Below are 15,494 nucleotides of genomic sequence, written 5' to 3'. Positions count from 1 at the left end.
CCCCTTTCTCTGCATCCTTGCCAACATCAGTTTCCTGAGTTGTTAATTTTAATGTGTGTGAAGCTATAGTTTAACCATTTTGAATGCTGATTTTCACAATATGTTGTATCTTTATACCATACTTTACTTATTCTCCTATTGGTGGACCTTTGAACTGTCTTAATTTTGCTTTTATAAACAGTGTAACTGTGAACATTGACTTCTGGTGTACATATGAAGCATTTCTCTAGGATGTACTGGTAGGAATTAAATTACTGCGTTACAGAACATGCTCATCCTTCCACTTCAGGAAGTTCTGCAGAGTCATGTGAAGTTGTTCAGAGTGCTTGTATCAGCTCACTCCGCACATGCACAGGCATCTCCGTTCTGCGTACTCACCAGTGCTTGGAATTGTCCGACTCTCGGGACTTTGCCAATCTCAGATGTTATCCGACTTTCGGGACTTTGCCAATCTCATACGTGTGAATAGTACTTCAGCTTTCATTTGTTTGTTTCTTTTCACTGAGCAAATGGTGACTTAAATTCTCAGCCAAAAGGAATATAAAGTTACAATAAAAGGCTGCTTTCAGCTTTGGCATTTAGAGGCTCACTTATTGTTCATAGCTCTCATAGTGGAAGCTTTATTATATTATCCTACAGCACAGTGTGATCTGTTATTGATTCAGTTTTTTAAAAACTTCGGAGTTATCAAGGCATAAATATACACGTAGTAATATTCAGTGTGATTTCATATACCTGAACTGTAATTATTGTTTACTTTTAGGCTGAAATGGGGCTTGATTAACAGATGAACTGTAACTTCTTATGACAGGCTTTAAGATGTCGAATCAAAATATTTGAAAACCACTATAATGGCATTAATATTTCATGTGTTTTCGAGTTATTTTATCGATCCTGTGTTTCAAAACAGTTTTGAAAATTTGATTTAAACCTAAGTGCTTTTAGGTTTGGAATACTAGAAAAACTAGAATGCTATACTGATATAATAAATTCTTAATAAAATAAAAATTATTGTTAATTTCACTCATTGTGGAATATCTGCAGTCAACCACAGAATACTGAGGAGAGAAATACCAGTTTTAAGGAATCTTTGTATTTCCTAAGTATAGTCTTTTAAAATTGCCATGCCAAAAGGAGGAGGAGGAGGAAGAGGAGGAAAAGATTTGAGAAATAAAATTGCTATAATAATTCTAATTTTCTTTCCCAAGGGAAAAATACCATTGAAATACTTTATGTATATGTGTACAATACTACACAGTACAATATAATTAATATAAGAGTTATGCCTTGCTTTGTCTGGTGTCTAAGTAATAAGTAGTTGATCTGGATTTTCTTTAAGATTTGATTTTTTTTTTTTATTTTTTATTTGACAGGTGGCAATTTGTATCATACTGATGTCTCGCTCTTTGGAGAACCTACCGAGTTTGAGTATTTGCGAAAAGTGCTTTTTGAGTATATGATGGGTCGTGAGACTAAGGTATAAATAATTTCTGGTGACTTGGCGTGTGGCTTAATTTAAAAGGAAATGTGCCCACTTCTAATACTTTAATACACGTATTGATGCCATATTTTACTGTTAGCAGACCACACATGCTAAAAGGTGATAGGGATAGGTAATTAATTGTGTTATAGTTCGTTGTTTACACAAATGGTTTGTAGATCTTGCTTATATTTGTTTCAGTTATAAAATATTAATTTAAAAAATACTGTTGGATGATGCTAAATACTAAAAATAGAAATTTCACTGACTTAATATTTTGTAAAACATGGGTATTTTTACTTTTGACTTGAAATTTTAGAGTCAAGTCAAAATTTGATTTCATTTTCATGGAAACTTCAGGATAATGTGGAAGTATTGGAAATGGTCATAATTAAGAATGACTACTTAGGGGTATTTCTAAATATTTTACTTTAGTTACAGTGAGAAAATCATTTCAAAACATATGGAATATCAGTCATTAAAATTACCACATCATATAGGTAATAATGCTTGGCTAAATTTGTTTTCTGGAATATTAAATTATTGTAAGGTTCTTGAGTGTATAGTCTTGTCTTTTTCTTGTTTGTATTCCCTGCAGTGTTTTTAAAAGAGCCTTATATTGGACTTTTGGTAAATATATCTTGAATTGAATTGAACCATGTATTTAGGGGAAATTCATGAACCTTTCCTCAAACAAATTTTTCATTTAAAGCAATTTCTTTTCCGACATTGCTTCAACTTTTTACCTTCATAAACTTTTACATTGTCCATATACCTTGGCCGAGGATGGGATCATGAGTTTTCCATTTTTAAGAGCAATCAGTGTTTTTAACTTAGGGGTCCCTTGGGGGGTTACTAAGTCAAGGAGTGCTAAGCCAGTTCAGGGATTAATTTGGCAGGTATGTTAAAAGCCTAAAAAGTAAGGACATAAGAAATCTCTTAAAAGAATATTATGAATTTATAGACTATAGATTCTGCTAAACACTAGGAGTTATAGAAGTGGAAGTTGTTTTAATCCATAATATCTGTAGAAATCTCATTTCATTATATCAAATAGTTTCAAATTAAAGTAATATCTAGTGTGATCCTGAACATGTAATTCAGAGGGATATATTAATTCACAGTGATTCAGTGTTTTTTTTCTTAAAGGGCTTTTTTTTTAAATTCAGAGAACAGCTAAAACTAATTTTCTCCTTATCTTTTTAAAAGTAAAGCTAATGGAAAAATAATAAAAAAATAAATAAAGCTAATGACATATAGCTTCCTCTTATTAAGACTTGTATTGGATAGCAGCCCGTATTTGAGGTGGGGTAAATAATTTAATGTTACCTTGTTATTGTAGGGAAGGGAGAAGGATATATCTTAAAAAAAAAAAAAAAAAAAGCCTCTCAGCAGTTTAGCCGTATTGGTTCATTTGTGAATGTAAAGCTGTGATCCCAGTGTCGCTAAATAAAATATTTACGTGCCTCAGACCGTGTCTTCTGGAGGTTGTGAACTGTGCGGGGTAGGAGCCCTGCAGAGCTTGAGTCCTCCTGAAGAAAGACCCGGCGCAAACGTGAGATGTGCCGGGCGCCAGCTTGTGCCGTCAGGGCCGTGCGGTTAGTTTGAGGCTGTGCCTGAGGAGACAGCTGGAAGGGATGTCCCCACGCCCCGTCTGACACCTGCCTGGGAAGCCATGCTGCCGAGGGCTCTCCCTGGCCTTTTGTCTTCAACACTCAGTGCACCTGGTTGCTACAAATGGTCAGGCGGTCACCGTGCCATCACAGTGTACAGGCCGATCTAGAACATCGGTAGCAGACGCTCTGCTTAATTTACTGCGTGTTTATTGAGCGCTTGCTCCATGTGGCCTTCTGTTTATCACCCCGATGGATACGAAGATGAAATGTGACACTGTCCCTAATTCTAAGGAGTTTACTCTATAGTAGCAAAGTGGAGCTGTTTTGTAGTTAAGCTTGACGTGATGCAGAACGTAGCCGGGGCTGTCAAGAGAGGCACAGAGTTCTCCTGTTTGCTTGTGAGAAGGTCAAGGGGGGCATCATGGAGAAGCAGGTGTATCTGCTGGGCTTTAAAGTGGGATGAGGTGTATGCAGGTGTGGTTTGATTTTAACAGAGGCGCTCAGACGGGAGGGAAAGTCTAGACAGAAGGTCCAAGGCGGGACATCGGGTTTTGGAATGACTAGTCGTCTGGTCCGACTGAAACACTGGATCTGTGTGCTGGAAGTGACTCCTTCCAGGGCTGCACAGAGTGTGGAGGGCCCGGGATGACTTCCGAGTGTTGCCTGTAGGCATCGGGGGGTGGCTAGCCCTTGAGCTGAGGTTGACAAGATCAGAGCTGGTTTTAGACACATCTTTCACCGGTTTCCTTAATTTCTACACAGTAACAAAGAGTTTGAAATGGAAACCGGGTTGCGGCCTTAGAATGAGCCAGTGTGTGTCGTGGCCTTTGTGCTCTGACCCTCGTCCAGCGGGATATGTGTGTCATCCCCCCTGTGTTCCTTCCTCTGCTTCTGCACACGGTGTTCCTTACTTGATGAGGCAGATGACTTTGTAAGAAGACCACATGCAGGACACACATTGTTACGGCACGAAGCTTCCTCTGTCTTCTTCACTTTCCTTCTCTCGGGTTGTGGTCCTCCCGTGCTGTTAACGGACACTAAAATTCAGTCTGTTCTCCTTCTCGGTAGAAAGTGTTTCTCATTGTAACCTTTTAGGAAAGCCCCTCCTTAAAGAAGACCTGGCAGGAGACACGGCCTCTCCACCAGGTGGCTCATTTGAACTTTTCCTTACTTCCCAGGGCCCGAGGATACTGTACGTAGAGTAGACAGTCTGACAGGCAGAGAGCGCCTGGGTTTCTTCATGTAAGTGCGTTTTGGTAAGCCAGGGAAGAGCTTTAAGTCTTTGCTGGGTAATCTGCTGCAGATTCAGGATCACTGGTGAATTTAGAGGTAGGTTCCTCATTAACGTTTAGAAACGTGAGGAAACACCTAGCGACAGTTCTGGGGTCTTTTGACAGACATACTTGCATGTGCGTGTGTGGTTCATGGTGAATATAAACGGACTCTTGGGTGCTTTGAACCTTACAAGCTATTGACATTAAAGAAATGTTCCTATAATCATGAGTCCCTAAATTCTAGGTGTTTGTTGCTTCCTAAAAACAGTCTTCGTAGACAGTATACCAAAACCATTTAAAATTGCTTCAGAGTGTTAATAAAAAGAATACGGACAAACTTAACCACTTCTTATTTTCTCTTGCCATTTAAGGCCACATATATGCTTAGTTTCTCGATTTCGCTTTAACGTGAAGACTCTGTCTAGGCAATACACTTTAAAGGATGAGGGTTTTTGTAAAATGCCTTTGGAATTCTCCAAGAGTTTAAATGGTATTTTTTTTTTTTTTTTTTTTTTATTCTCAGAATGGCAGAGGCAAAGGTAAAAGGAGGGAAGGGTGCTGAAACCTTGCCACGTATGGGGTTTGTGATTAAAGAATAGTATTAGTTGATCTGTTAGTTGAAACGAATATTAGAAGTATGTAAAGTGCCTGGCCTAGGCTTAGCACATAATAGGAATTTAAAAAATGTTAGTTTCTTTCCTTCCTGGCGATAATTCTACCTTTTTTTCTAATGATGTGAGTAACGTAAAATTAAAAAAAAAATTTTTTTAATGTTTATTTATTTTCGAGAGAGAGAGACAGAACGTGAATGGGGGAGGGGCAGAGAGAGGGAGACACAGAATCGGAAGCAGGCTCCAGGCTCTGAGCTGTCAGCACAGAGCCCGACGTGGGGCTTGAACTCACGAGCCATGAGATCATGACCTGAGCCGAAGTCGGAAGCTTAACCGACTGAGCCACCCAGGCACCCCGAGAAATGTAAAATTTTTGATTATTATGTCCTCTTTTCCTCAGTGACCTTCTCTGGTCCCCAGCCCCGCCCCCTGCACACACACACGCACGCACACAGTGTGTGTAACCGTGAACAAAGAACGTTACAGTGAGTTCCCTAGGTGCCCCTGCCGTCCTCTGTGGGCATCCTTGGGGGAGAGCACTAGCCCCTGAATTTGTATGTAAGCACTGAACTTGTTATCCTACTTATTTCGTGAGTGTATCTTATTTCATAAGGTATCTTCTTTCCTCTCTGTCTCCCTCAAAACATCTCATCTTGATACAAAATAGGGAATTTCAACCTTTGAGGAGAATTTTCCACGAGCTTATGGGTGACAGTCTGACTTACGGTATATGCATTTAGATCTGCACAATTTATGATCTTGTTTTGCAAGCCACCATGTGTAATGTTTTGATTCATCATGTTTTCTACCCAACAAAACATCTCGTGTTTATTTAAAATGTAATTTGTATTTCTATTAGGCTGATGTGCTGCATGTTGTAAAAAATACCTACTAAGCATGTTCATGTTCATGCAGTAGCCCATGTGTATGAGATATATGATGTGATTTAGTTAAAGCTGAACTTCTGATGATTTAGAGCTTGGCAATACATTACTTTCTAGATAGATTTCTATAAGTGAAAAGCCTTCTGAAATGAATGAGTAATAAAGTTCCATTTTAATACGATAAAGGGCCAAGAGCATTAGAACTTCGTATAGCTTCATGCTATCATAATTGCATCTTCTTGAAATGATACCAACCCAGGCATTGTGGAGAGTCCTTTTAAATTGAAATTCTAGTGTTGGCTGTTATTTCCTTGCCTAATATCTTCACATCATACTTCTTTGGTCGTGGCTTCCATTGAGAGCACTAAAGAATCCCACCAGCAGAACGTGTCAGAATGGGTGAAACGCCATCTGCTCAACTGTCTGTGATCATCTCTTGTTTTTCTTGTAGACCATGGCGAAGGTTATAACCACTGTCCTGAAGTTCCCTGATGATCAGACTCAGAAAATTTTGGAAAGAGAAGATGCTCGGCTAATGGTAAGCTTTAAAATAGGCTACGGATAGAAGACGACTTTATCGCAATCTCTGACTTTATCGCATGCTCTGTTTCATTTACAAAGACACTGAGGTGGTAAAAGACATTTTAAATGTTTCATTTTTATTGTACTGTAGCGTAAAAACTGAGAGCGAATCTACATTAAGAAAGTTTAACCGAGGGCAAATAGGAATTGGTGTCTTCAAGGAAAGAACAGTCTTTTTCAATAGCTTTTATGAGGTTAACACCCACAGGTGCTATCTGGGATTTCCAGAACATGGGCTGTTTATGGAAAGGACAGAAAAGGCATTTGTCCTGGTATATCCAGTAATAATTTTTAATCAGATTACACCATGATGTTAGATGTTCTGTATTATATTTCCTTATCCTCCGTAGTGGTTTTCAAATACAGTAATTCTGACTGAAAGAATGTAAGCATTTTTGAGCTTGCATTTTGCTACATACCCAGCAAGGGAGATGTAGTAACGGAATTATTAGAACCTTTGTGTGAAGTCAGATGTGATTGAAATGAAATAAATACACACTTCATAAATTATGCAAAATCCCCTTGCCTGACTTCTTTTTGCTCTGGGCCAGTAATGCAGTAAGAAAAGATCCATCCTAAGCACAGTGTGAAATTTGTTGGCAAGTCTCGGGTCTTGCCTCAGCTTTCTCTTTCTCCTTCCTTTTCTTGTCTTGCTGGTAGCCTGCATCACCCTCCACGTCCTCCCCCATTTCTCTACCTGTTTTAAGATTTCAGCACTGCTGTTCTCTTCTCTCTCCTCACTGAAGCAAGCAAAGGTCTTCTCCGTAGTGATGGGTTAGCCTGTGTCTGACCATCTCCAGTAAGGACTAAGTCATTACCTCCTAAAGCATCCTATCTTAATTCAACAGACTACGTCTCTTAACAAAAGTTCTTGCTTATCTTGAGCCCCAATCTTCCTTCCTTGCAGTGGTCACCAATTTCTTCCGGTTTTTACCTATGGAACTCAACCAAAAAATCTGTCAATGGCCTGAATGGAAGGCTTTTCTTCTCCAGGCCAGATACCTGGAGTTGCATCCCAGGGCTCCTCCTGGTTGGCTCAGTGGGTAGAGCGTGCAACTCTTAATCTCAGGGTCATAAATTCAAGCCCCACATTGAGCGTGGAGTCTGCTTAAAATTTAAAAAAATTGCATCCCTACTGACTGAGCCAGCCAGGTATGGCTTCTCTCTTCTGATGCATTGCTTTCTCCAAGGTCATCCCCGCATCCCTGACCTTTGTCCTAGTACTTTATTGCATATTTTGTCATATATCTATTGTATATTTTCTGAGACAGTTACAATTATTTTGGCTAACATTAAGTGTTTTTTGGAAAGTATTCCTCCCTGGTATCTAGTGGCCTGAAAAACATTGTTATACCTCTGTAGTTATTTCTGGTTATACATTTTTTTTGATGTTTATTTATTTATTTTGAGAGGTAGGGGAGGGGCAGAGAGAGAGAGAGAGAGAGAGAGAGAGAATCTCAAGCAGGCTCTATAATGTCAGTGCAGTATAGATGGGGCTCGATCTCATGAACCTGAGATCATGACCTGAGCCAAAACAAGAGTTGGATGCTTAATCATCTGAGCCAGCTGAGCCCCTCTGGTTATACATATTTTTTATAAGAAGTATGTCACTGTAATGTATGCCCTTCACCAATAGAATGTTGTTTTAAATTATAGCAAACAGTTCTAAAATGTAGTTGCTCAGAGTAGTTTGTCTCCTCACTGAATTTGCCTTTGTGTAAATAAAACTCTCCAGTGCAATTGGAACCTGTCAACATGATTCTGTCATTATGGCCTGTTTAAGAAGATATTTTTAAAGGATCTAATGCACCTTTGTTCATTCTCCCATGGCCTCTTTATCATCTTGATGTTGGGGTATGGCAAACTCTCATTGTTGGGCTACATTTTATCCGGATTTGCTTTACAGTTTAGATTCATCCTAAGTCATGGCCACGGCAGATACGGTGGGAAACATCCCCCTTCACCCCATACACACATGCAGTCTTAGACTGGTTCGCCTTGAAGGAAATTAATTGAACTGATACATGTAAATAGTGAACCCTGTTAAAAAAAAAAAAAACCTTTTAAAGGAGATGGAATTTTTTTTTTTAGTTTCACTAAAAAGAAATCTTTGAAAACCATCACATTCTTTATTCCTGAATAAAGTGGTATTCATTCTGGATAGGAATGAAATGGTGACTGTTTATTCCTTCCTGAAATAATCCTCCCTTGTCTCAGAGGCTGATTTGCCCAGGAAGAAAGTACCACTCTTTCCACTGCTACTTTAAGCAGAGTCTTATCCATCATTATCTTTTGCTTAATGAATGAGTGCAGTCAGCACACACATACTCTCCTGCTTGTTGTGGCCGGTATAGGAGCATTGAAGACGTGGAAGATAATGGTTGCTGACCTTGTGGAGCCTTTAATTTTCGGGGGAAGAGGTAGTACCCATTTATCATGCATGAATGAAAGATATGTCTAAGTCATGTAATTCAGATAATAAAAGTAGGTGCTTAGGAAATAGGAAATAACTTATAATGAGCATGAAGTGAGGCCCACTGATGGCCTGTAGATCAATTTGAGTCACTCTTTGTTGGTTTGAGATTCTTGGTACTTGATAGTGATTCATGATTGTGCTTTTATATTTGATGGAAGATTAAGATTGTTGTTGATTGAGAAGGTTGAGCCAAGAGACACATTTGCCTTTAAGACCGGTGTCGTTCATAAAATGAGCAATAAGAATCATTATCTTTGAACAGGACTCTTGGAATTACAACCTATTTCTTACTCCTGTCCAGTGTCCGTAGCCGATTAGGAAAAAACACTGCAAAAAAGAGTGACGTATCTTCTTCTAATAGAAAGATAAGATATCCAATAGAAAGATATTTATATTCTTTCAATGTAAATATAGAAACTATCTTTCCAATAGGAAGATATATAAATGTGTAGAAAACCAGCCTTTTTAGTAGTTTATTACGCGAACATTTAAAAACTACTTAGTCGTGTTAGCTTTAAACGCATGTTCCAAATGGATCTCTTCTGTAATTTGTTATAAACGTGGAGCTGTGTTTTCCCTCGTATTTAAAATCAGCAACCTTGAGTGCTTTGTTATTTTTAGCTGTGAAGGCTGAAAGGCTGGGAAAAGTAAACCAAAACAACCCCGAACACGTTTCAGAGCTGCCCTCCCCACCCATTAATATTTGGGATGCTGGAGAGAGAGTGTGAGCTGCGCTGAGAGCTGACAGTGTGCAGCCACATCAGTGCTTGCAGTATTTACTGGGTATTGTAGGAGGAGACCGTCTAAAAACTGGCTTCATGACTCTGGTGATTACGCATTAGCTTTTTGGCATTGGCCAAACATTTCTGTGACTGCTGGTAAGATCTTTCTCAGTGTATCCCCTTTTTATTTTACTTCCCCTCCCCTCAGTGAGTTTTACAGTCTGTATTCGAAACACCCCATTCTAGATCACAACAGTTATTACTTAATAAGTGGTTTCAGAGTTTAACCTAATTTCAAGATGACATTTCATAGATGAGAAGTCGTTATCTGTCAAGTAAGATTAAATTGTAGAGCATAATTAAATTCTGGTTTATCCGAAGGCTGTGATGTGTAGAGAAGGGCTATCCTACGTCCTTCATTGACAAGTCTCAGAGCCTCAGGTCCTTCACAAAACGAACATCATCTTGTTAGCATTATTGGAAGGCCAGACTATAGTGCCTGCCCTGGGTTTTTGAGATGGTGGCAGGGGTGGTGGTGACGATCCCTTAGCCACCAGAGAGCAACATGTGGGTGTAGAATTAGTCTTTCCTGGAAAAGGAGACTTAGGTTGGTGAGTTAATATTACTGTGTGTGAGATCAGTCATTAAAGACGTCAGTAGGACAGGCAGGTCATTTCACAGGAATGACGTCATCTCAGAAATTGTCCCCATCAGAGCGAGTGGCACTGCTGTGGTGAGTGTGGATCTCACCAGCCCAACCCTGGTAGGCTTGGAGCAGGCCCTTTCCATGTTTCTGGCCCTTGCTCGTAAGATGAGCACGGTGGATTGTTCTATTCCTAAGGCTTCTTTCCTTCTAAAGTTCTCAATTATTTGTAGATTTTAAAGTTTTGGATTTGTTTCAACTGGGAAAAAATTGCCTTCTATACAATAGGCAGAAGTTCAAAAGAAAACGCACGTACCAAATACACACACTTTCATCTTTGTGAGAACAGCCTTTTACCGTCTCTCAGCTCTTAGCTTATTGTGCCTCATTTTGTGATGGTTTAGGCAGTTTGGACGGGCAGAGCAGACTGGATATTTGAGTAACAGGGTAGGAGCAAGAGTGGATACAAAAGTCTTGGGCTCGTCTATTTTGTGCTGAAGAAAACTGCCCTAAAAGTACGCCATCAGATTTTTTTTATTAAAGGAGAGTGTTATTATTTAGGGTAATTTTATTAAGAAAGTTTGTTTCAATCAGGTGCTAAATCATCTCTTGAAATTGAGAGGTTCTTTTGTTATATAGACATCTCTTCTGAAAAATGTTTCTAGAAATGCATTTTCCTTTTCAGAGTGCTAGCAAAGCGACGTTATTTCACCTAGACAGCTATTTTCCTGATGACCTCGTTGAAAGAAAATTTTTCTCTTCTGATGGAGAAGTTTTGGCTTATTTTCACCCCATCCATTCTAGTCATTTTTAAAAATTGACTTTCTGTTGCCTTTGTTTTTTACTTTTCTTTCACATTGATCCTTTGGGTTGTGTCCAGTTCTCGATCCATCCTTGCCCTTGACCCGTCTGTACTTCATGTTTCGCACTTTTCTCCCTTTGGTTGGAATTCTAAAAATCTCTTCTGAGGTAACAGATTCATCCAAACTTTTCAGCACTGTTAGATGGAGAACTTTTCCATCCCAGAAGAGGCTCACCTTTGCGTGGGCTCAGTGCATACCTGGAAGGTGGATCAGGAAACAGGTGTAAATAGAGCTGCTGTGAAGTGAAAACAAAACAAAACAAAAAACTGTACAGATGAAGTACACATTTGTTGTCTCAGAAGTGGTTAGACTCTCGATTCTGTTAGAATTACATAATATGTGGTCATTGCAAAAGAAAACACTGCAAATGATTCGGAATCCTGTTACACAGAGAGGGAGACCTTCGTGTTCTCAGCCTCCCGACACTTCCCACCATGCCACAATCATCTTTGTCAATAGTTGGTGAATATCCCCAGGGTTTCTGAGCTTTATAAATATATATTCTTATAGTCATGTTTTTAATCACTTAATTATTTTATAAAAATGGCACAATGCAACAGCTTGCTTTTTTCACTTAACGTATTTTTATTTTATCTCACCTCATTACAAATTGATGTCCTTTATTCTTTTCAATGGCCGATTGTATGATTACACGGGTGTCCTACAATGTAGTTCACCAGTTTCCTATTCATGGACACTTAGGTTGTTTGCAGTTGTTCAGGACGTACAAGCACAGACACAGGGAGCATGCATATATATGTATTTTGCATACTTCTGCAAGTTTTTCAAGAGGGTATTGACCTTATTGTGTGCTGTGTCGCAAATATTATTTTCTAGTTTGTCTTTTGATTTTGTTGCTTCTTACTAACTGTACCCTTAAATAAGGTAAATGAAATGATGCTTCTGAGGTTCGTCACGCTAAGAATAGACTCATTTTATAAATAATCCCCCTTTTTTTTTTTTACTGATGCTCTTTTAACAAACCAGAAAGCTAATCGATAATCTTAGATTATGACCATTTTAGATAGGACAAAGAATTAATTTAAGAAGGTTGCTACAGTAAAAACTATGTTTGAGATTGGGTCCCTTTGAATGGAAATTTCAATTTGGGTTATCCTTGCTGAAACCATTCCTGATGATATACTGTTGAATTACAAGCAAATTACTCAGTGATAAAACTGACATATATTAGGAATGATAATTCAACATATAGACCTACTGTATTCACATTCATCACCATTTCCCCCCAATTTTTGATGGTAAATTGATAGATATTATATAAATCAAATTTCATGTGTACTTTAATGGAATTATGAAAAATATTTTTATAAGGCAAATAATCATACCCAGTTAATGTTATATAAATATTTACTTAAAGTGTGAAAGCATCTTTAACTATGTTGCTTACATTTTTAAATTAAAGTCGCAAATGAAATCTCAGCTACAAATTACTGTATTTTCTTAGGATGGGTGGGACTTATTATAGGTTCCTTATACTTTGCCTAGCCTCCCTTGACTTGGGGGAGATTTGAGAAAATTTTAAGTACATTCTGTTTAGTCCTTTGAAGTTCATATACACATATAATCTCTATGTTATATTAAGTCTTAAAACTAACCCAATAAGCTTTTTTTCTTCCTGGCTTGTAGTATTCTTCACCTCGCAGTGGTATCTTCTGAGTAAACCATCAGTCTGTGCTTAGTTAGCATGTGGTGAGTGAAGAATAATGTCTTGTGTCTTTTGTGCAAAAATCAAACGTGTTGCATGATACTAACCATTTTGCTGGAATTCTTGTGCTCTTTTGTTTAATGAATACATGATTATGCTATGTGTTAATATAAGTGTTTTCTGTTAATTTTGCTTTATAGATTAATAAATAGATTACTAATCACCACCACCGGAAGAGTTATACAATTTTAGGAAGTTTTACTTCTTTAAATAGTAATTGAAAGTTTTAAAATTGCTCTTGGAAATTTTATCAACTCAAAGAAATTATATATTTTATAATCTTTTTTGTTTTTATTTCCCAAGCATAGTCTTGGAAATCAATAAAAATTGTGAGAGAGAAATGAAAAATCATTTTCTAGATAGAAGTGAAGTGATATACTTCACGAAACCAGATTTCAAAACATCATAAGGTCCACTTATCAAGGCTATAGCCTGAAATCGTGAAGGCTAGTAAAGTTAATTTAAAAGAAGTATCATTTTATTGCTTCCGGGGATGGTACAGTATAACAAGAAAACAACTGTCCCCAGGAGACCCTTGGGCAGCCTGCGTCAATTGAGTGTGGCTGTTAGTAATTAACATATTGTTAACTGAACTGGAGGCATCTAGATGTTTCCACACAGTCATGGGTCTTCCCCTTTTAAACCCCTCTGCCGTGGCCTCCGTGTAGTAGTCATGCTATTAGCTAGACTTGGCACCCCCTAAAATTTAGGGTACATCTTTGTACATCTTTGCCTCAGACTTGGCTGGAATTTTTACAAATCACAAGCAAGCTCGATTGCAATTAATAGAGCTTAATTATAATTGACATCATTCGATTGTTAATTGTGATTGTTAATTCAACTAGTATTCAGCTAATGGTATTAAGGGTTAAAATGCCAGTAGACAGCTTTTCTTTTTCAACCTCTTAGCTTTAAAAATCATTTATGCCCACATTCGAGTCTCATTTCAATTTTACTATGTATCAATTAACCTGCCTTAGTGATTGTCTAGAACAATCTTCAGTCTCATAAATCCCTTAACATTTTCCTTTTTTTTTTATGTTGTAAACACTGCATCATGCTTGTCATTGTATTCTTGCATTTCAGTACTGTCCTTTATCACTGGAAGTGACCACACTTCCAGCATTTCTGTTGATTGATCAATTGACTACGTCAACTTTTCTTTTAAAACATTTCAAACATAAGATTAGTAAAACTAGTGCAGTGAATACCTGTAGACCCTTCACCGATATTCACCAATTCCTAACCTTTTGCAAAATTTTCTCCCTTGCTCTCTCTCTGCATATATATCCTCCCGTCTGTAATGGTGTGACCATTGCTTGCAAACACTTGTGTTTGCACACATTTGACAGTTACTTGCAAAGAAAACTAAATCCTTCAGCAAATATCTTTAAGAAAAGGACATTTTCCTACAGACTCAACAATACATTTATCACTCTCAGGAAATTTAACATAATACTGTTATCTGGTATATAGTAAACATTCACATTTTTCCAGTTTTTCAAATAATGTCTTTCACAGACTTTTAAATTCCATGATCTACGCCGAGATTGCACATCACATGTCATTGTCATGTTTCTCTAGTCTCTTTTTTTTTTTTTTAATTTTTTTTCTTAATGTTTATTTATTATTGAGAGACAGAGAGAGACAGAGCATGAACATGGGAGGGGCAGAGAGAGGAGGAGGCACAGAATCCGAAGCAGGTTCCAGGCTCTGAGCTGTCAGCAGAGAGCCTGACGCAGGGCTCGAACTCACAAACCGCGAGATCATGACCTGAGCCGAAGTCGGACGCTCAACCGACTGAGCCACCCAGGCGCCCCAATTTCTCTAGTCTCTTTTAAACTAGAAATGTTCTCCCAGCTTTTTTTTTTTTTTTGTCTTACATGACATTGACACTGTGTGCAGCATTATTGAATTGTGCGTGAATTTCTTTTTCCACAAACAGCACAAGCCAAGTTTCAAAATACTAACTGACACAGGAACTTAAATATGACAGAAGATCTTTCATCTTCTCTAGGCTTCTAGGACCAACATGATTATTGAGCAGGTTTTATACATAATACACTATGGGGAGTACATCACGAGTGTCAGTGCATTATATTTTTCATTTACAAATGGAGAAGACTTTAAAACTTTCTCTTTCTGCTAAATATGTATAAAAAGTTCATCTCCATTAATCTTATTTGGTAATTTATTTTTGTGGCATTCTAACGTACCCGGGCTACTGGCTTTAGTGTTTTAATCAGAGAAACCTTATTAGGAATCACTCATCACCATTGTTTCTCTCAGCATTTTTAGTCTTTAAGATTGAGTTTGTTCATTTCCCATCCTTTGCTGCCGTGCATATCATCCCGGGAGAATTGTGATACGTAGTAGAAAGATCAGCACAAAGAGAAGAGGGAAGAGCTGTGTGTCCTCTTTCAGTCTGAGCAGCTGGGGCCTTGTGAGGTTTTCCCAAGTCAGCACGCCTCCTCCTGGCTTCTCCAGGTACAACCTGGTGGAAGGTGGCAGTTCCAGTTTTCACGGAAGCATCCTGTTTTCCAGGACCACGGACTATATAGGTCAGATCATTCCAAGAACATTAATTTTTAGAAGATTTTTTTTTAGGATTTACTAT

The 15,494-nt window shown here is 38.2% G+C and overlaps 1 protein-coding gene across 6 annotated transcripts in view; it reads left to right on the top strand.

Moving 5' to 3' along the window:
* The window catches only part of GOLGA4 (golgin A4), a 124,616-nt gene that overhangs the window by 108,361 nt on the left and 761 nt on the right, over positions 1-15,494 (top strand). For 4 of the 6 annotated variants that reach the window (XM_042903768.1, XM_042903767.1, XM_042903765.1 and 1 more), the window contains 3 exons: positions 1,374-1,477; positions 6,317-6,403; positions 12,799-12,861. In XM_042903768.1, coding sequence (XP_042759702.1) covers positions 1,374-1,477; positions 6,317-6,403; positions 12,799-12,828 — 221 coding nt within the window. In that variant the 3' untranslated portion in view covers positions 12,829-12,861. The remainder of the gene's footprint in view (positions 1-1,373; positions 1,478-6,316; positions 6,404-12,798; positions 12,862-15,494) is intronic. The other 2 variants (XM_042903770.1, XM_042903766.1) reach the window with 1 other exon arrangement.

The sequence above is a fragment of the Panthera leo genome, chromosome C2 (assembly GCF_018350215.1).
Source record: "Panthera leo isolate Ple1 chromosome C2, P.leo_Ple1_pat1.1, whole genome shotgun sequence".
Classification (NCBI taxonomy): Eukaryota; Metazoa; Chordata; class Mammalia; order Carnivora; family Felidae; genus Panthera; species Panthera leo.
This window is presented reverse-complemented; position numbering and strand designations above follow the sequence as displayed.